Source organism: Seriola aureovittata, chromosome 6 (assembly GCF_021018895.1).
Source record: "Seriola aureovittata isolate HTS-2021-v1 ecotype China chromosome 6, ASM2101889v1, whole genome shotgun sequence".
Taxonomy (NCBI): Eukaryota; Metazoa; Chordata; class Actinopteri; order Carangiformes; family Carangidae; genus Seriola; species Seriola aureovittata.
The window spans coordinates 28,017,290-28,039,301 of record NC_079369.1 but is presented as its reverse complement, the minus strand read 5'-3'; the positions used below and the strand labels follow the sequence as shown (position 1 = coordinate 28,039,301).

At 40.6% G+C, this 22,012-nt stretch overlaps 1 protein-coding gene across 1 annotated transcript in view; it reads right to left on the bottom strand.

Annotated features, from left to right (window-relative positions):
• prdm5 (PR domain containing 5) overlaps positions 1–22,012 on the bottom strand; it is a 35,060-nt gene that overhangs the window by 5,540 nt on the left and 7,508 nt on the right. Inside the window, exons 9-14 of the mRNA XM_056379613.1 lie at positions 19,708–19,792; positions 19,457–19,614; positions 18,895–18,988; positions 14,783–14,943; positions 11,755–11,848; positions 2,671–2,756 (exon numbers count right to left, since the gene is read on the bottom strand). Coding sequence (XP_056235588.1) covers positions 2,671–2,756; positions 11,755–11,848; positions 14,783–14,943; positions 18,895–18,988; positions 19,457–19,614; positions 19,708–19,792 — 678 coding nt within the window. The remainder of the gene's footprint in view (positions 1–2,670; positions 2,757–11,754; positions 11,849–14,782; positions 14,944–18,894; positions 18,989–19,456; positions 19,615–19,707; positions 19,793–22,012) is intronic.

Genomic DNA, 22,012 nt, shown 5'->3' with positions numbered 1-22,012 from the left:
GTGAATGAGGGAGTGGTTCCATATACAGTGTGTTACAGTAGCATTACCACAACAGCAAATCGAAGTCACCTGTTAGCTTGTTGCCCGTAATGTATGTATGGAACAACATCAACTCTACAAAGCGGGTTGAGTCGTGTTTGAATTAATTCCAACAAATTACGTTAGTTCTTTTAACTTTTTAATTTTCAACATGTCCCAGTCCAAAAACATTTAACAGACTTCTTGGCAAAGAAGAGAAGATGGAACCTCTGACATCAAGTGTAATTATATGGTATAGATACATTCACATCCATTGACATCAGAGATCAAAACAATATTATGATTAAAAAAAAACCCTCTAATATCCAAAGTATCGGCCGTTCATATCACCACCAATGTGTTCCATTTTATTAGCTGGTGATGTGGTTTGTGGTAAAAAGACACAAACTCCAAACACATCCATCTCAAATTGTCTGTACATTAACAGTGAGCTGCAGCCAAATGACATTTGTTTTGCTCCACAGTGACTTCATCTGGCTCTGCTGTTTGTAACTGTTCAGCCCATATTTCAGAGCGCTGTGAGCAAAGGCAGATCTGGGAACATTAGGAACCAAACATCAGTCAGTTTAATCAGCAGCTCACTAAAAAATTATACCTGTCTGTTTCTACTGAGCGACGTGGACCTGGGCAGGAGACCTCCATTATCAACACACTGTAAGAGTGGAGCGCTGTGCTCTGGACAGTATTAAGACAGGACACATCTTTGAAATTAACAGCGCTGACAGACCGTGACTGTCACAGTCATAGCTTTAGAAACTGATGATGGAAATCTATGATGAAATACATATTAACTCTCATTTATCAAGTGACACTAACACACACATCCAGATGCTCACAGAGAGCTCATGGAAAGTGGCGCTTTGGTGGAGAACTTCAATGGGCCGAGAAGTGACGCAGGGAAACGAGCGGCGTCCCAGCCCAGGAAATGACCTCATCACCTACCTTCTCCTTTCTCCACCCTGAGCTCTGACTCACTTCACATTTACATGTTCAGGCCGTTAAAGCTCTGTTTACTATGTGTGCATCTGAATGCATTGCCACACAATCAACGGTTGTCAACAGAGTCAAGTCTTCTGAGTTAATGGAGAAATAAAACAAAGAATGTGAGTAAACCAGCGCAGTGTGAGTTCAGTGTATCTAGTGTTCTCTTCTGTCTGTACCTACATTGTGTCTGTGCTTACTGTCAGTGGGTTAAGATCATTTATAAATAACCTGCGAGTGTGGAGATTACCTCATTATTAAAAGGAGAAGGGAGTGTCACAAATGTTAGACACGGAGAAAACAGAACTTCTTTCACTGGGTGAGACCATACACTGTAAATAAAGATGGACGTAGCCTCCGTGACGTCACCCATAGGTTTCTGAAGCTCAGAGTGGGCCGTTCCATCATCGCCATCTTGCGAGTACCTGACTCCGCCAAACTCTCAGCTAATCCAAAAATGGGCAAGCCGGCTTGTGGCAAGCATGTGCTCATCCGCCTGTCACTCAAAGAGACACGCCCTCAATTATACATAACTTTAAGCCTTAATAAAAATTTAACAATTGAGTTATGTAAAAATTCACCCCCCGTACAGTTGTCATGAGGGAGGAAATTAGCCGTAGAGACCAAAACTGTTTTTTGTACCAGGTACATTGTAATTCATTATCATGTTGTATTCACCACTGGTAGTCGACGCTGATGAGAGCCAATCAGGAGAGACCGTGGGTGTCTACATCATCATTTCCAAAGGTCTCAGTTTCTGTCCATTCAGACTACAACACAACCCCAGAGTTTTCAAAATAAAAAAGGACCAGCAACATTTCCAAATTTCTCTGTTTTAGACACTCTAAAAGTATTACTGGATGTAGCCTAAGTCTCGACAGAAGGCCTGAAGCACCGTGCTCCAGATTGAATGATAAAGTCAGTTGGACTGCGTCAGCATCCCCGTCACTCTGTCTGTGTCTCTTACACTGTTTGTACTTTTTTTGAATGTTCATAATGCCCATAAAGAAGACATCACATATCTGATTACTGCGGGCAGACAGAGAAACTCACAGAATTTAAAGAGAACATGTCTGAAATTAACTAAATGATATCAGACAGAACCAAACACCAAGGATTTGATTCTAAGAAGTTTTGATAAAGACGGATCAGGCAGTTCTCATTTTGCATAGAGCAGTCTGGTGAAACACTGCGAGCAGTACAATTAGGTGTTAATAGGCCCTTTTCCCAGCAGACATTTTGACTTGTCATAGTAGCAAAGGTACAGTCGTGACTAATAACATTAAGGACGACAATGACATTGAACCAATATGCACAATACCACGCCCTTTAAACTGAAGCAGCTACGGAACTTTAGCCATCATCATTTGTATAATTACACCTGTGATTTTCTCCTGTCACATTTCAAAATATCTGCTGTGAAAAAAAGAAGTGGTGCATTTGATGATGCTTTGCGATTGCTTTCATTACTTCAGTAAATATATAATAATGCCACCATGGCATTATTATATATGATGGTATTTATCCATACAGTTACATGCAAAGGGTACTGTGCAGTAAAAATACACCTGACTAAAACCACAACTGTGTTTTGGGAACCAGCAAGCAACAATCTTAAATAACAAGAGCACAGAAGTGGTTCAGACTTACTCGTGTGTGTGTGCGGATGTGCATCTTCAGGCCATCGTTCTTGCTGAACGCTTTGTCACAGTAAGGGCACTGGTATGGACGCTCACCTGGGGAACAGAAAACATTATGAGGCCACAGCACTGACATATAAATGGTTCCATACAGGTTTCTACCATAGACTGTAAATAAAGATGGGCGTAGCCTCTGTCAGGTCACCCACAGGTTTCTGAAGCTCAGAGTGAGCTGCTCCACCATCGCCATCTTGGCAGTGTCTGACTCCGCCCCTTACTCCCAACTAATCCATAAATCGTCAAAGAGGTTGGACGTGTGAGGAGCTGAGATTTCACCTGTCACTCAAAGAGGCCACGCCCTCAATTCTCCATAACTTTAAGCCTTAATAAAATGTAAACAGGTGAGTTATATAAACAGGTGTCATGAAGGAGGAAATTAGCTCTAGAGACCAAAACTGTTTTTGTACCAGGCTGTAAACATGTTTATTTCTGCTGCTTCATTTTTAACATGGGAGTCTATGGGGATTGACTCACTGTTGGAGCCAGACTCTACTGCTCATTAGAGGAACTGCAGGTTTTAACACTTCAGTGTTGGCTTAATTTTTCAGAAGATTGCTGCTTGGTTTAAACAAGTTTAACCTACAGGTCTTTATAACAGGAAGATTTGTGATCGTACGTGTACTGCAAACGTGCACATGTATGTCACACACACTGACAGATACAAAAACGTTCTCCAACATGACCATCTAAAGGAAGACCTTCACTCTGACGTAGAATACAAAAGAAATATCTGGCCTGTGATCTGTCTCACAGATGTACCAGGTGTGTGTGCTACTACAGTCCCTCTGTCCGGTCCCCTTTTTCTTCCTGACCTGCTCTAACACAGATTTAACCTGGCTACTGGTAGACCTGAGCCAGTCACTTCTGATGCACACTGACTTTCCACTGCACAGCAAAGCTTGTGTTGGCTGCGATTCACGGGCCGATATCTGAGCTACAACTGGCCAACAGTTTAGGAGCACATCAGAGGCAATGTGGTTTATCCCAGTTGGATCAAAAGCAGTCCAGCCAAACTCCTACAGATCCTATCTGAGCGCACGCTGCTGACGACGAAGAGGAAGTGACAGGCTGTCAGTCAACCAGTCTACTGACACATGGATCTGTTTACCAGGCCAGATCCATGAGCCAGATAGGATCACCACAGTTGATTACTAATCTATAGAAGAGAAATGAGGTAACCTATATAACCACACTGAAATGAAAGATTCAGATAGGAAAGTACAGTATGAAAGAAATAAAATCCCGGGTTCAATATTTGTATATTTTATTTCATAGATTCCATAAATCATGAAACTAGTGCAAACTAAATACATTTCCTGTGTCTAGAAAACTAAAGATAGAGCCAGCAATCAAATGATATTAGCTATTACTCTATTCAGAATTTATATATATATATATATATATATATATATATATATATATGTGTGTGTGTGTGTGTGTGTGTGCCTCCAAGTACACACAGTACATTTTAATGAAATTGCCAAAAATGAATACCTGCAGGTAGACATCTGTGTCTATTCCTTCAGTACAACAATCTAATTTTTTTATCAGCTTCATAGTCACATAATCTCTCTTTAGAGATTAATTGTTGAACAGGCAAGCAAGTAATTTTATTGATGGGGGAGATGTTTTGCCCCTTTAAGTAATAAGGTTAATTAGCTGTGTTTCCTTGGGATTCAAAATGCAAAATGCTTATTACATCAGAAAATCCATCTAGGGAATATATGAGAGGAGTAATATTATCACTGTGTTGGAGGAATATTTCTCTTCTCTTTCTCACAGTTAGTCTAAGTACAGTCAAACAGCCAAGTGTGAAGGTTTGACTGAAGTGTTAAGTAAATATTTAATGGCCATTTTTTATATTTCATATAAAGGTATTCAGGCAGAATGAAATGCTTTTCATGGGAATGTGTGGATATTTAGCATTTGAATGATTTCATTTGAAAATGAAACTCATGGCTATATCCTGACTTGACTTTATATTTCACTGCTCCAACTTTCAATTGTCAAACAGCTACAATGGTTATCCATATCCCAGAAAGCCTGTGGCTACGACAGCTGTTACGTAGCAGATACACGAGTCAGGGTCTAAACCCACCATAAACCCCCCACAAGAGGGCTTCAGAGGAGCGCTGTGACACACAGTCATAAAATGTGAAACATCACGTTGGTGTAGAAAGGGTTAACGTGACATATGTGGACTGATTACATATACACATACTGAGACATGTGCACGAGGGCAGCTTTGTATACTGTCCCAGAATCCCCTTCTGTGCAGTTTCAGCCTCTAGGAGGCCTTTTGTTGACAAACAGGAAAATCTGAGTCCCAGATGTGTTTTGAGACAGATGAGAGCAAGTCCTATGTCTTGTGTAGCATGTGTGGTATCGGGTTAAGGCTCAGTGTTAGCCTTGGGGAACCCTGGAGAAGGCATTAGTGTGCTAATAGCACCGGAGCACAGCGTGCCAATGTACTTCTGTGGCTTGGATCACATCCCTCCCAGGAGCTGGCTATTGTCAGCTAATACACAGCACAGACGACCACACCCTGCTAACACACAGGCTCACAGTAAGTGCTCACCAATTCACCTACTTAACCTATACACTCTGCTCTGGACATGTGTGCCTCATCTGGAAAATGCACACACAGAGAAAACGATGGTATTTGATATTTTAAAAGAGGTCATTCATAAATATTGTAACTAATAGTTCCCACTCATGACTGTTCAACAGTCATCGCTTTTCCACTGGTTCAACCTGCTCATAATAAAACAAGAGCAACTCAATCCCTTAGTGAAACAGGAAATAAACAAATGCTACTTAGAAACCTAAGTAGTAACAGTCTTGCAACATTGGTCTGTGTTATTCGTGCGAGGGGCTTAGTGTCTGTTCTGCTGAGTGTGACTGTAACTAGAAACCTCCACTTATTCTCCAGATTGAGCCAGATTGTTTGGGGATTATGAGGGGTGGCTGCAGCACTGAGCCAGGGCTTTATGTGTGTGGAGATGGTAACTGATTTAGCATGTGCTGAAACAGTACACCATCTCTTTGACCCCTGGTGTCTCCCCCGCCCCCTGCTGTGGCCCTCACACTCCTTGTCTGCTAATCGATCCGTTTGGCACCCCTTGTGTGTTGTATATGTGCACATACGGCTGTGTGTCTGGTTAGCAGATGGCCGGCTTTGTCGTTTTGCCTGCTGCACAGCGTTCCTGTTATGGAGAGCGCTTTGTAGCTTCGGGGGCTCCAGTCTGAAAGACATTAGTGTAGTCCGTCAGAAATTAATTCCTGGCTTCCTCCAGTTCAGCCAGACAGTGGCCCTCCACTCTCTGCCATGTGCCGCATGCCGACAGAGGCCGCAGAGGTAACGTGATATCAGTGTGTGAGAGATGATAAGAGATCGCCTTTGATGAGCCATAGGAACGCCCAACAACTTTTACACTTGACCTTTCCTTTATGGCCAGAGTCTCAGTAGATTTCTCCACTTCCTCAAATAATTCTCCGAAACTCGCCCATGTGAAGGTGCCTGTATCAGACAAGTCTCTGCCCGAGCCTTACCGCACATGCTGCACATCTGAACCTGACACAATCCTCGATCTAAATGAGGCATCTGCACCGCACCCAAAAAGAGTTAAAGCTGCAAGGCTCAGATGATAATTCAGTACATGGTGATTTTCCTTTACAAGATTGTAACCATGACCACAGCCAGGACAAACAAAATCATCTGTACATATACAGGTTCAGTGATTCCAGCTCAGGGCAGATTTTTTTGTTGTGTGATTACGTAAAGCTGCAACGTGTAGCTTTTTAAAACATGGAAATATGATCAAGAAGATCAGTATCCTCTGCCCTGTGCCAGTGTAGGAAGTGTGTGTTTTCTCTTCTCTGTCACTGAAAATGAAAACTATGGAAGACTATGACCTGAATATCAATGGTGGTCTGATTGATAAACACATATTCTCATAAACATCAGTGCCAGAGAGCAATCCCAGTTACAGCAATTCAAATAATGCCCTTTGACTGTAAGTTTCCCAGCACAGTCATTAAGTGAAGTAATTAAGTTATTAAGTTAGATTATACTATAAATTATGTTTAAAATTGATGTGGCAGTGATTTACTGAGGTAAAAATGCTTCACGTTGGACATGACTGTAACACAAGCCTTCAGCTCAGGGAGGCAGATCTATTTAACTTGTCATCAGTCGTCCAAAAGTTACAAGCCTACTCCTTCCTCTACGACTGTGAGGAAACCCAGACAGTGGGTTTTGGCCTGTATGTAAATGATCTGCTGTGTATAATTAACCAATAATAAAATAATGGTTACCCATTGGGTCAGTGAGAACCAGGACTTGTTGTGAATCAGGGGGATAATACACATTCCAAGCTGAATGAATTTAAATGTTGATTCACTCTGTTCAGATGTTATCTGTTATTTCGTTGCATCATCAGTGTCATTTTTAAAGACCTTTTTCTTCTGTGAATGTGTTGGGCATAAAAGAACAAGCTTGTTGATTTGTCATTATGAGTGTTCAGCTTGTTCTGTTGTGTCTTCACTGACTAGTCCACTAAAGGGCCACTCAACCAATTTTAAACAAGTAATGTAACAGAAACTATTTGAGTTGCATTATGGGAAATGTAGGAAGGTGTTTTTATGCACGATTTCAATTGTGCAGAAAAAAAACCTGAGTGGAAAATCAAGACAAACAAACATACAAAAAAAAAACAACACAAATACGTTTTTTCACACGTCTGAGGTGAAACTTGAACTGATAAAGAATAATGTGATGAAATGTAATAGAAACAACTTAGTAAATAAACTTCAAAGTCCTTTCAAGCATCTGCTCCACTGGAGAGACTGACTATAGCTGCAGATGAAAATCAAACAATGAATAAACATAAATCATATTTCCGTTACGTTTTTTTCACATCGTTTTCATTAGTTTGAGATTTCATTTCTGCTCTTTTAATCACTTGTTGTGATCTCTTCTGTAACGAATTAAGTAGAAAATAAGCACCACCAGCTGTTCATCTCTGTGTTGCAATCTCCTCATTTTATCTATATTATTTATTTATTAATCCTTTTCTAAATGTATGCAATCTATTTCTGTTTTGAGTGTTTTGGGACTTTATCTAAACTCCAGACTAAAAGTTTGGATATCCCACTGTCTGCTGCTTCAATTTTGACTTTTCTGTTTTAATCCGTCTCTTGTAAATCCACCAACTATATGGAAGTGCTATACTAAAATTGCTGAAGTGGCCATTTAAAGTCACTAAGTTTACCTTTTTATAGCATCTCTAGTAAAACAACACAATCTAAGTAAAAATCGGTGCTGTCTATGTGCTGCTTTTATCAGTTTCCTCCAGTTAAATTCAACACATAGTGTCTTGAACACATCCCATCTCAGACAGCTGTTGCTACTTCTTTGTTTAGTTTTGTCTCGTGTCTCTGCTTGTTAAATCTGTAGCTTTACTTTGTTGGTTATGAGGAATTATGAACAACTAACTTTATTTATGACAAATACTCCATTGTTTCCCACTGAGACCCGCTGAGCTTTCTGCATGTAGGAAAGTCTAAATGCTGAGGCTTGAATCATGGTGTAATATAAACACTAAATCAGCATTAAGGGTTAAAATCCCACAACAATTAGCTGTAACATAGCTCATGGGCTTACACTTATCATTGTGCCCAAACATGACATGTGCTATGATGTCAGTGTGACAGCGAGGCACTGGGTTCTGTCAACATTTCCCTTGGCACAAATAATTTTCATGACCCCACCATGGTTATTTACCACATCATGGCACACACGGTGGGAAAGTCTGCTTTCACTGAGCTCTGATGTGGAGACAGACACATTTGCTCCATCACGGGGCCAAAAAGAAAAATTTAGAAAATGATAGAAACATCCATCATAACTGCTGAACTCCAAAAACTCTTCAACAGCCTCGTCCAAGTTTTTGACAGCTCACATTTTATGGGTCGTCGGTGAACTCATAAAGGCTGCTCTCTGAGAAGACGCCTGCCTCTGTGGCACTACCACTAATTTGTTTGAGCTCAACATGATGTTCTAACCAAATTAAACTGAAACAAAATACAAGCCAAATATACAGTGCACGTCGTGCCAGCTGCTCAATACTTTCAGTTCCATGTTTTCAAATTCTTCTTTAATCCCTTCACACTTCGCCCATTTTTCCCATAATGCCCTGCAGTGTTTGATGGTAAAATGATGGGGGGAGGAAATCTCAGAGGAATCCTGACAAAGTCCTCTGTGTTTGGCAGGTAAATAATCAATGCTGACTTGTTCCTGTGAAGCAGGAAGACAAACAAGATCAAGCTTTCCTGTCTGCCATCGGGAAAAGCCGTCGATTTAAAGGTCTTTACCTCAGCTGGTGGCTTTTTTAAGAGCTCACTGACAGAAAAACTGGCCATCTTTAAAGTTTTACTCACATTAACAAGGCTGTTATATGATTTACACATCTCACATTTCTCAGACAGTTCAACACAAATGAGCTACATGAGACCAAAATTACAAAATCACAATTTGAGAATAATTTTGTCAGTTTTCACACTGTTCAACAAAGCTCATTTTTTTCGCTCACACAAAAACACAACAAGCAAACAAACCCAAGTCTATAGAATGAGGGGACAGATTTACAGCCAGTCAGGGTCAAGGGTCATCTGGCTGGATGCTTTCTTGGAGTGGTCTTTTCTCTCTTTGCTCCTTTCTTTCTTTGAGGTGTCCCCTTGGCTCCCACCCCTCCCCCAGCATTCCTCTCTTTTGTTTATTCTATATAAATACAATCAGACTGGGCCGAGGCTCACACTGGTATACATTCTCTCTTTCTGCTGGTTTGTCCTTCACACATACACATGTACGACAACACACACACACACACACACACACAACATGGATACACAGGGTGCTGTTGACAAAGTATGGTACGCTTGTCAATGGACCATCATCCTGCCACCATTCAGATGCACGCACACACATTCTGACACACTAAGCCACACCTGCAGGGAGAGTTTGAGAGGCTACAAGCACGACTACAGCTTGTTCTTAATGTGAATTTGGTGCAGAGAAATCCAACAGTAAACTGTGTGGCGCTAATGAAGCTGACCGAGGCATGATTAGGTCAAAGATCTGTGGCCAGTTGCACAAAACGCCTTCCTTAAAGTTCAAGTTAAGGTTTCCTTAAAATAAAAACAGTTGCACAGAACACCCTTAAGGTTTACTTAAAATGTTCACTTCAGTATTTAAGGTTTTCTCCTTATCTTGGTTGCAGCGGCTGGTTGCACAAAACACCTTAAGTTCCTGCTTAAGTATGACACTTATGGTTGATTTTCTCCTTATCTGAGGGAGTTACTTAAGGGTGTTGCACAGAATAACTTAAATGGTTTCCTTTGTTCAGGAAAAACATTAAGGGATTTGCAGCAATGAAATTATAAAGATTCCATTTTGCTGGCATTAGCACTTGTGATACTGATTAACATCTCACCTGTTCTTGTCTCACAATGTTGGCCTGTAGAAAAAAATGGCAGAAGAAATTCAGGCAAGAAAACCAAATTGGTCAGAGGAGAAAAAGGAGACACAGGAAAACAGCAAAAGAAAACGTACTGAAAACCGACTTGAGCACATCCGCAGAAAGTGGAGTGATCCAGCTCTAGACGGTCGCACAAATCATAAATTGTCTGCCGATCAAATCTATGGTGCACAATCAGTTCCTCGTCAATGAGGGTATCCATCAGGTTCTTCCAGTTCATTCTCTTAATTTTTCCATAAACTCAGCCATGGTGCAATTAAGATACAATCAGATGTACCTTTAGTTTTTTTCCTCAATTTGTTCGTTAAGGTCTTCTGTGCAACGGCTGAACTGACTTTAAGTGATTCCTTACGTATAATAAGGTGAAAGCCTTAAATACTTCAGTGATCATTTTAACTTGGACTTTGAGGAAAATCTTGTCTGAAGGTGTTTTGTGTTTTGTGTGAGAAAGCATTCTCCTCATCACCAGGTGTGTGCTGCCAGTACACAAGCAGAGAAAACTGATGCATTCAATAAAAAAAAAACAACAGGACAAAGAGAGAAAACAACAGGAGAAAGAAAAAGGCGAGGAAAGAGAGATGAAGTGTAAGTGGGAGTGAGGAAAAGAGGGAGACAGCCAGGAGCAGGCACAGAGAGACGGAGAAAAAGAAAGACTTAGTGAACAAGTTTAAAGGCCAAGAAGTGTGTGTGTGGCCGTGCCAGGGCTCTGCACCAGTCTGTTGGTAAGGAGACACACAGGAATGTGTAGCTTTCTAGTTTAAGGCAGTTTAATGAACATTCAGGGCTCTATTTCTGTGGTCACGCAAAGACTGATGCAAGCAGTGCTACAACATGTTGGAATTTTCTAACATTAAAAAGAGCTTCATCCACTCGTTTGGTGTAAATCTGGCAGGGGAGATGCACTGAGATGGGATTTAAACTTCCTATCCAGACGTGTTTTAAACTCTGTAGAGCAGATCCTCTGATAAATATTTTGTTTAACATGGTTTTTGCACATTAAACTGGGTCTGAAGCTCATCTCCTCCTACTTCCTGACTGAGAAATGTGGATCAGTCCTTGTGCCCTGCCCACCACCTGCTTGCTCCAGCAGAGAGCAGAGAGTATCAAGATGGTTAGAGGAAACATCAGAGAGACTCAGCCACATGTTTGAGCCTCAGTCAGACCCAGACTCAGAGGAGGAGTCTGTTGAGACCAGAACCAGAGACTAGCAGACGGATCAGAACGGTTAGCGTAGTTAGCATCTTTTATTTGTTTATGTTGTTTTAGCTTATAACTGGCAGTGGCTGACACAATTTTAGCGGTTGTGCTAACGCTAACTCTCACTCTCTAGACTGACAAGGTTTCAGGTTTATTTAGCCCCACCCCCCGTCCCCACAAGTTGACAGTATTGGTTCCTTAGGTTTGTGACGTATGAAACCCTGGCTGTCTGAATCTGTTTTTATGAGACTGTCATTGGTTCACTGCAGTTCAAGGTGGAAACACTCAGGACCACTGACCTGTGTGGCTGCGGATGTGGACCCTTAACGTGCCGTTGCTGGCAAACTTTTGTCCGCAGTACGGGCAGATCTTCTCCTTCTCCCCCGTGTGAGTCTGAGGAAGAGAAATGAAAAAAATGTGGTGGATGTTAAGAAAAACATTTGTAACATTCATCCTCACATCCCTCCTACATTACAAAATAAAATGTGATCCACGGTGATAGCTGGAGTTCCACGTCAGGACATATGCTCATCAGAGAATTTATCAGCTTCATCAAACCGTCTCTTCAACCAACAATTCATACAAACATTAAACAGATTTTTCCAAGATCTGCATTCCTCGTTAAATTCCCTCTTTAGTAAATTTTTTTAATTGGGTAAAGAATAAACCACATTTCATCCCCCATAATGCACCACAAACTAGTGGTAGCGTCAGTAAATGGAGATGCACATGTTCACATGATAGTGGATCGACTGAGCTGCCCTGAAAGCAGGATCAAAGAACACAGACGATGCAGGTTTACCAGGGTCCAAAGCCCCGGGGACTGTAAAGGCCAGGGTGCACACATGCACACATGCATACACCGCCTCATCCTACTCCTCCTCCCTCCTCTTCCTCTCTCCTCGCCTCCCAACAGTCCTCAGTGCAGAACTCTGGGGTGCACATGCAACCAGGGAAGAAGAGCATGTGGAAAGAGCGTGCTACCTCCTCTACCCCCCCCACCCCCCCACCCCCCCGCTCCTCTCCCGCCCTCTCTCCTTGTTGAAACGTACTCTCTCTGAATTCCACCTCCTGGCCTGTTGTAAATTCCTGAAAATAACTGTGAGTATGAAAAGCTCAAACTCAGAGCGACAGTTTCAACAGCAGTACAACAATACAGGAACACCTCCTCACTGGGCCCCCATCCTTCCCTCCATCACCCCGCTGTGTGACTCTGACACCTCGGGTATTCAGTTACAAAGGCTCCATCCACACTCACACCCATGCTCACACACACACATACACGCACATTACAACAAACACATAAACACATGCATGCACACTCACAGACAATCATGCACTAACAAATCCACTTGCATGAACACGTGTGTCGCAGACAGAGCCGTGTTTCATTAGTTACTTGTTCAACAGAGAAAACATGGCTTTGTGTTCCACCTTCATGAACAGACAGCCACAGGGGACACTATCAGTTTCACACAGGAACATCATGTTCCAAATCATAAGTGTAGGATTTATTGGGAGTCGTGTGCAATTATCAAAAGTTTTATATAAAAAAGAATAAATACAGCGTATGTCTGTAACGAGTTAAAACCAACCCTGTAATTTTCAATCATTGTGAATTCTTCTCTCTCAGCACTGACAGAGGTGAGCCCAGCGAAACATACAATACATGCACATACATGCTGACACACACACCCTCTCATATAACACAAATCCAGGCTCACTGAGGAGACAGCATTCTCTGTAACACAAGAGCGCTCCATGAATAACTCAGATATGTACAGCATCACAGTTCATCTACACCAGCGACTGCTGTGGTGACGCACGTCCACATGTGACTCAAACAAACACACATAAAGATTCCAGTCTGGTTTGATTTGAGCAGAGAGAGAGGATGATTCTAAAGCAGCAAAAATGTCAGGTCATTCAGTGACATCATCAACCTTCAAATCTTTTTTTTTTTTTTGCATAAAACTTATTAAAAATCCTGGTTCAGGAGAGATAAGTTCTTTCTATTAAGGCTCAGTGTGCAAGTCTGGAGAAGAGCCTCCTGTAATTCAAACGAAGACCGAAGGTGATTAAACAGCTAGTTAATCAACAAAAACACAATCAGCAACTATTTTAATAATCAATCGTTTGTTGTTGTTTTTCAAGCAGAAATGCCAAAAATTCACTGGTTCCAACGTCTCGAATATGACAATTTGGTGCTTTCCTTATAGTATATCATCATAAATTGAATATCTCTGTGTTGTGGATAAATCAAACTATTTGAAAATGTCATCTTGGAATTTTTTCACAATTTTTCACACTTTTATTTTATTTCAAAGACTGAAACTAATTGGGAGATTATTCAATAGTGAAAATAATCGTTCAGTCCTTTTCAAAAGCATCAACATTTAGTTAGAATAATAATTATGGAGGTAGGTTCTTACTGGATCAGTCTGGTTTTCATGATGTTACAAAGAGATGGTTCATTTTTAGTGGCTGTGATGATGATTTGTGATTATTTGAGGTGAGACATTTGCACAAACAGTTGAGTATGAAAGTGAAGATTAAATAAGACTTCAACAACAGTGTGACCAAAAGCAGGGTTACTCCGCACATGTAAACACAGCCGCTAAGTTGTCCTCTCCTCCGCAACCTGACTTTGATCAAGGCCAGATCTCTCAGCAGCCTCCAGACCCCATAAGCAGCGAGACAGTTCAACAAGCCTGTCTTCAGCCCTACTGTTCTGAGACAACCTCCGAGATATTTTCTTTTGCCCTGTGCCAAGAAGCTGTTTGGTTTCAATCTTGATCCATAACCACACCGGACGTTGTCAGATTTAGGGCTCATAATCTGCAGCATGATCTGTTAGGGGCTTTGAAACCCTGCGGAGCTAATGGACTAACTGCCATCTCTAATCAACATAGAAATTGATTTCCAAGCCTTCAAGTGCAGGAACGCTCAAGATGGATGTCTCCGCCAGGTTTGACTGTCCAAGATATTAGCTGCATCACGTTATAAGACTGGATATGAAACAATGGAAACATGTTAGTAAAATTGATGGCTGGGCTGCCGCTTCTCCTCTTTTAAATTTAGTTTGATAGCTGAGGATTGATGATGGAAAATCCTGCAATTTTGTGCAATTTACTTGTGCCTCTAACTCAAAATGCAGAGGAAGTATATTCTTGGTAAGTTTCCTGAGGAACGTCAACATAATTTTTCTCAGCACTGTGTCAGATAAGATCATTTTTCAAGGTTTCATCAGTTATTTTCTAACTGTTATGTCTACATTTCAAATGAATACAACAACAGCTTTGCTTGAACTGATTTTTTTTTTTTCACCTTCTTGTGGCTCTTGAGGACCGACGGAGTGACAAAGGCCTTCTCACACAGGTCGCACTTGTACTTCTTGTGGCCGTCGTGCACCACCTGGATGTGGACGTTGAGCGTGTCCTTCCTCTTGAATGTGGCGTCACACTGGTCACACTTGAATGTCCTCTCACCTGCAGCAAGGATAGAGGTCTGTTTGTGAGAGCCATTTCCAGTTGCCCATTGTTGTGCCTCTAAACACACAGTCATCACGCACAGCAAGAGGGGACCCAATTTCACTGGGGCGATTGTGTGGACAGAGAAAACACAAAGAGGGTGTTTCATTGCAGCAGACAGCTCCAAACAGCGCTCTTTAGAAAGGTCTGGTAAACAAAAGTCCTCTTTTATCATCTACCTGTAGATGAATGCATCCAGGGAGACGGTAAAACAAACTCTGCCATATGTTTCCTCTGAACAATAAATGGTTTGGTAGGTTTACAGTGCAAAAAAAACATGTCCTATTTTATTAATCAATCCCCTGAAAAGCTGTGAAACAGCAGACAGACAGCACTCAGACAGTCTCAGCTGTTCTCAGAGTGGAGCCTGATGTTTTCCTTCACGCCTCTGCTCTCTGCCTCCACACAACAGCCTCTATTGTTGAAGAGTAGTTGTTTCCTTTATATGGAGATCATTCCATTTCCACACAGTAATTTGGAAAGACTGCATGCGTGTTCGGTGGGAGCAAGTGGCTGCGATCTTGTGCTCGCTCTCCTTGCCAAGGCCGATGATGGTCAGCTCAGTGAAAAGCTGAGGTCCACTGTGTTTTTAATCAAATCGGAGTCATCATTCACTTGATGATAGTTAATGTCAGCAACACCATCACGTAAGGATTTCATTGTAGGAGGACCTTACACAGGCACAGACACTAGTTTATAGATTCACACACAGGATTATTCTCAAGGTCTAAAACAACCAGAAGTCTCCAACTGACATTTGACCTTATATAAATGTGCTGAGCATCTTTCAGTGAACCTCATGTAAGAACTACGCAGGTCAGTGATTTAAGACAACTGCCCATACAGAAATGTAATATATGACATATACTGTATATCCCTATATCAAGAGTGATGTCCTATAAGTGGATATATTATTATCACATATATACATCTTCTGTACATATGAAGACATAACCATAAAACATATATGAAAAACCCATGGTAAAATTTGTATTTGTACATAGCCTATATTAAAAATATCTTTATGATGAATTTTTATATGGTATAACATGTTGCAACCACATACAGGTATGTTAATGATATAAACTTAGAATATATATGCAAGTTTTTTAAAACAACATGCTTATAAAAAAATCTTTCTTTCTTTCTTATCAATTTCAATTATGTCTATCTTCCCATTCTGGGAAAGTGTCTCAGACTTTTGGACCCTACTGTTTATAATATCAACATATTAACATGCTTTAAGATGGATACATATCTGCATACGTCTACAGTATAAGCACACATACATGAACAAACATATTCGTATGGACTGGTCATATACTGTATGTCAATGTATGAAATTGTTATAACTTCTAATATGTTTCGTATATATTTTTTATGTATGTTTGTTTCATATATGTCTTTGTTTTAAATGTACACATATTTCATTTATGAAGATATATATGTATGCTATGTCGCATAGTATTTTCTTCCCCAAACTTAAAGAGTGGTCCAGGCCTGTCGTATGACTCATGTACAGAAAGAAGAAGTAAGAACTGTAAAGCCTTAATTTGAATGAATTTAAAGTTTAAATCAAGTACATCTGACTATTTATTGACTGAAATAAAAATAAAAAACAAAATTAAATTGGACGCAATTCTGATCCCCACAATAACAATTTGTCTTTATTTCTGTCATGTTACAATGCTGCTCTGACGATATGTTACTGGCAGCTGTATTAACGATTTACTGTATACCTAATTGTTTCATCTTCTCTAATACAACAACAGGTTTGCGGTGTGAAATTCTTCCATTAACTTTTAAAAAAAAATTTTGTTAGTGAAACTCCAGAAACAGAGCAGAACGGGCAGCCTTACGTTTGTCGATCACGCTGATGATCAAATCTCACAATCATGTGACATTAAAACTGATAATTCATGACGAGTTTGTGCAGTTATGAGAGTTTTTTGTGACTCTGACATGGAACAAATAAAATATTCAGAAAGATATTCCTGCATGACGACTGAGGCGTGATTTGATTTCACCTGAACGTTTCGGGACAGCTGTGCTTCATCTTCTCACTCTGGGCTGTTGCTACAGAGCCAATGTGATGCTCCAACATTAACTCACAAAGACAGACACACTTACTCAATGGCATGTGTCCATTTTCTCACCTGTAGTACAATGAAATCACATACTCGATCCTCCCGCCCCACATACTGTCTAGAACTTGATACATAATACAAGTCCTGGTGTTATATAGCCTGCCTCCGGAGACAGCGGCAGGAAATGCCTTGAGCTGTACAATCTCTTTGTTATCTGGCTCAATTTGAGGAGCAGCGCTGCATCCTGCTGAGGCTCGACTTCAGCTCAGCTGTCCGAGGAGAAAGTTTCTGTCAGACTAGAGCGCCGAGGACAACCTGTACACTTTAATGTCTCCTTTGTGAGACGTTTGATAGAGTTACGATCTGTATTGTAAATGGAAATATCCACAGGGGTAAGGATGATTTGAAGGCCGGTGAAAATATATGACTATCACCTGAAGAACACGTCACGACTGGGTTTCACTTTTGTTCTTAAATGTAATTTCTTACTTTCATGTCATTTCTACCAAAAGAAAAAAAAAAACATGACACATTGTTCCTCTTACAGATGAAAAGTTTGGTATGACCAGTGGCTTCTGGTGGCTAATGTTAGCTAAGGTTAGAAGACTTTACGTAAATGTTGCTGTGTAATGCACATTACTAAGTCACTTTCCGGGCTTCATGGCCCTGTTCAGACCTGCGTTAACATGTGTCTTCAGTGATCTGATCACAGGTGGTCAGCTCAAAATACATCAGTTCACACCTGCTTTAAAATGTTTCCAGTGACCAGTTGTGATCAGATCTCACTTCCTGCTTTATATGCAAATAAACAGTAAGGCTGAACTATATGCAAAAAAATCATATTGCCACTATTATAGGGTCACGATTTCAGTTGGAAAGATTTTTGCAGTTTTTGCATTTTATCTTTCATTGAAATCTTTTTTTTAAATGATGTGTCTAAACCAAAATTGCGGTTTATATATTGCTGTATTGCGATTTCAAATAATTCATATTTTGATTGTTCAGCCCTTATTAACAGGTATGTGTTGTTGTTTTTAGCCAATCCAACAGATGGGTCCGTTGTCAATGTGTTTGTGTGTGTGAGACAGAGAGAGTGGGGTAAGGAGGGGCTGAGTGAATCATTGCTCTGCTCACAGTTCTACAGTGAAATCAGGTTTTATCCATTTGAAATAGTAAAATATTTTGGTTCATTATAAACTGTGTTAATCAGACTGTGTCAAAGGATGTCAGTAGAGTAGTTGCTCCTTCAATAAGATCCAGGACACATTCACGTTCACACTGCTAAAAGAATGTCGCCAGATTTGGCCCTTTAACTGCCATAAAAATACATTTATGTTATGTTATTTTATATGTTTGCACACATTATTAATATGATTTATTTTTAATTAAGATTGAAGATTAGATTTTTGTACTCCCTTAAAGTTCAAGTTAAAAGCTGACACACTGCCTGTTTTTAAGATTTATCTTCAGTCCATTCATTCCCTCTTAGTCATGTGCAGCCAGAGAGGTTTGTTTATTTACTTGCTGATGTGTCGTTGTGCATGTTTATATTTACGCTTCTGTAGTTTGTTGCAATATGACTGTGTTTAGTTTATTTTGTATTTTTAATACCAGGTCTGAACAGGGCCAGTGACTATTTTCCACTTTTGCTAGCGTTACATTAGATTAGCATTTAGCATCACTGTCACTTGTAGCTAGAGTGGATGTCAATTAGTCAATTATCAAAATGGCTGCCAATTGATTTCCTGTCAATGGACAAATAAAGTAAATGATTGGTCGTTGCAGCTTTACTTGTGGGCAGATGTGTTCAGGTCATACTTACTGTTGTGGATGAGTAGGTGCCGCTGTAGAGAGAAGGGGGTGCGGAACAGCGCTTTGCACTCCTCACACTGGAAGGGTCTTTCCTCAGAGTGGGTCTGCAGAGAGAGTAGAGCAGCTTCAGTGTGTCTGTAATGTGTGTGTGTGGGGTGGGGGGCTTCCTGCCTCACCGTGGATGTTGATGTGAGAGGATCATGGGTAAGGCTCCGTAGCCTATTTGGTTTGTTGACTTGATGAGGACAAGCAGCTCAAGGGGCTTTAAGTTCAAAGTGCTTCTGTGTTTCTGCCCCTCCCGTCTGTCCGTTCCCGACCTATCTATCTGAGTGACACCTCAATCCCCAAAGTAAACATGGGGAACCTCAAGGGTGGAGGAGGCCAAAGACCCTGCAGATAACCACCACCAACGAGACCCTGATTGATTACAGCCTGACTAATAATTCCAGCTTTGAAGTGTCTCTGCCTTTCAACGAATCTCTCCTCAGCAAATACCAATCAGCTGGATATAAATAAACATGTGAAATACTAATTACAGTAACAATTAGCTCACTAGTGGATTATATGATCACCTTCTTATGATTCTTGTAGACGTTGCGGTGAGCAAACTCCTTCCCACACAGCTTACATTTGTACGGTTTGTCCTCGCTGTGGATGATCTTATGAGCCGTCACCTGATCCAGGCGCTTGAAGGAACGGCTACAGATCTCACAGGTGTACGGTCGCTTCTCTAAAGAACAAAACATTAAGAGAGATGCATTCAAGTAAACAGAGATGATGCATAAAGTTCAGGAGTGACATTTTTAATGCAGCATTTTTCTACCTGAGTGTGTGATCATGTGGCGTTTCAGCTGATTTGTAGAGATGAACTTCTTATTGCACGCGTGGCAGTCGAATATTTCATGTACCTACAACAAAAGAGACATAAAGTGCATTAAAGTTTTGGTCTTTAGGGTAAAGTGGCAGTGAAAGGATCACCATCAGTTTTCATTAGACTGATCTACAGACAGAAGAGCAACTAAAGTGATGAAAAGTTTCAATCCCTTTTCTGCTTCAGAGTAAAACTCCAATAATTTCAAATCCAATCGCTGCCCGGCGTTGAGCTACAATAGCATATGCTAATGCAAAGCAGCTCCTCTTGTCACAGCTGCGCCTGCAAAAGCTTGTTCAGCTAAATGGTGATAATGGCAGATTTAAGCTGCTTTGGAACGAATGTGTCACTATGGAAAGTTTGATTGCTCTTTGGCAAGAATAATAGTTACTGCTCCAATGTCTTTGATTGAAGTTTTATGAACACACCAGTTGTGCGATGTTTGTAATAACACTTGTTTAAATGGGACTCAGTTCTTCAATGACAGAAACGCTGGCCTAAATTTAGACAATAGTGCGAGATTGGAAAACATTTCTGTAGGAGCCACATAATAGCAAAACTGGCACATAGACACATGAGGAGTCCTCACAGGAATATTACATATTTCTATTTTCAAACTCCCTGGAGATCTGAAACTGGAGAGTTGCAGAACTGTGTCAACGTCCAGGTGACTTTAAGTGTTGAACAGTTTGCAGTTTGGCTTGATGATAAATAATGTGACTGGGATGTTCATTAATGTGGATGATTGATGTTGACGGGAGAAAATGAAATGTCACAATTACCAGCAGGGGTAATGAATGAAGAATGTACGTTAATGAATGACAACCAATAAGACAAATCGTTTGAGACAACCTGTGCCCAACATCATCTAAAGCGTGTGTCCTGACCTGAAGCAAGAAACAGCTGAAAGTAAACTAAAGAATAACAAATGTTTCTACTGTACATGATCGATCCACAGAGCCAAAGTGATCAACTCATAATAAGAAAAAAAACAGCAATGCTAAAGATAAAGAGGAGAGTGATTCTTCTTCTTAAAGCTCCATATAGTATACAGACAGATGTCCATGTGTAGTTTGATTATAGATCAGGTCTAGGTTTTATATTAATACTGTGAAAGTATCAAAGCCTCAGTCCACAGAGAAATGCACACAGCCTGTATTCAGACACTGAATGTTAAAACCAGCCGTAATTACTTCTGTCACTTTGTGATGTCACAACAAAGCACAACAAAGCACCACCCTCAGCCACACCCAAAGCCCCGCCCACCTGGACCAACCATCCAAACTTGCAGGATTTGGTTTCTCTGAGTGTTTACCCGAAATCTGCTATCTGCTATATATTATCTGAATACTCTAAAAACAGTGAGCCAATCAGAAGAGATTGGCTGACCTGTTGTTACTAGAGCTCCAGAGAAAAGCCTGAAAGAGGAGATGTAAAACTACATTGAGCTGGTTTTTGGTTCTTAAAACCACAAATATATCTTCTTATGGATCAACACTTCAAAATAAAACACAGGAAAAGAGGAAAATATGGAGCTTTAAAGCAGCTTCAGAGTGCTGGCAAAGACCAACTTTCATTTAAATGGAACCGGTTAGTTGATGCATTGGGAGCGTAAATGCAGGGATATTTGGCAAAAAAAGTTTAACCTGACTCTACTTCTGCCGCAATGAACGTAAAATGACAGTCACTTTGTCACTTTTCTGATGCAGGAAATAAACAAACATTGATCAGAGCAAGCAATCAGATATCAACATACAGTGATAAAACACACTAGAATAATAACCTATTTCCAAACACGACTGTTTCTATTAGAGCAATTCCACTCAGTCAAAGCTGAACAGCTCTGACTTGCAATGTCTGGGGATTTGCAGCGAAACAGGAAACGCACGCTTGAATTTCTCCTTGGTTTGGGCTTCAATAGAAGTCAATGGGAGACTTGATAACTTTCCAGAGTTGTAAAATTCTGCCTGTGAGTTTTGACATCTGATAAGTGTTTAAACACACTCTGCTACTCCAACTGGACTAACTGATTTTATTTCATTGTCTCACTGGTGCCTTAAACAACACGCCCCCCACAAAAGCAACCTGTTTTTCTAAATCTCTGCTTTCACATGTTAGCCTTGTAATAATTAGAATTAATCAATTTTATAAGACATATTTGCAATGAAATTTCATCTTTAAATGGAACACACATTAGCCTATTTTAACCGGGAAATGCAATTGTACAGCAATTGTAAAAGCTTTCATGAACTGAACA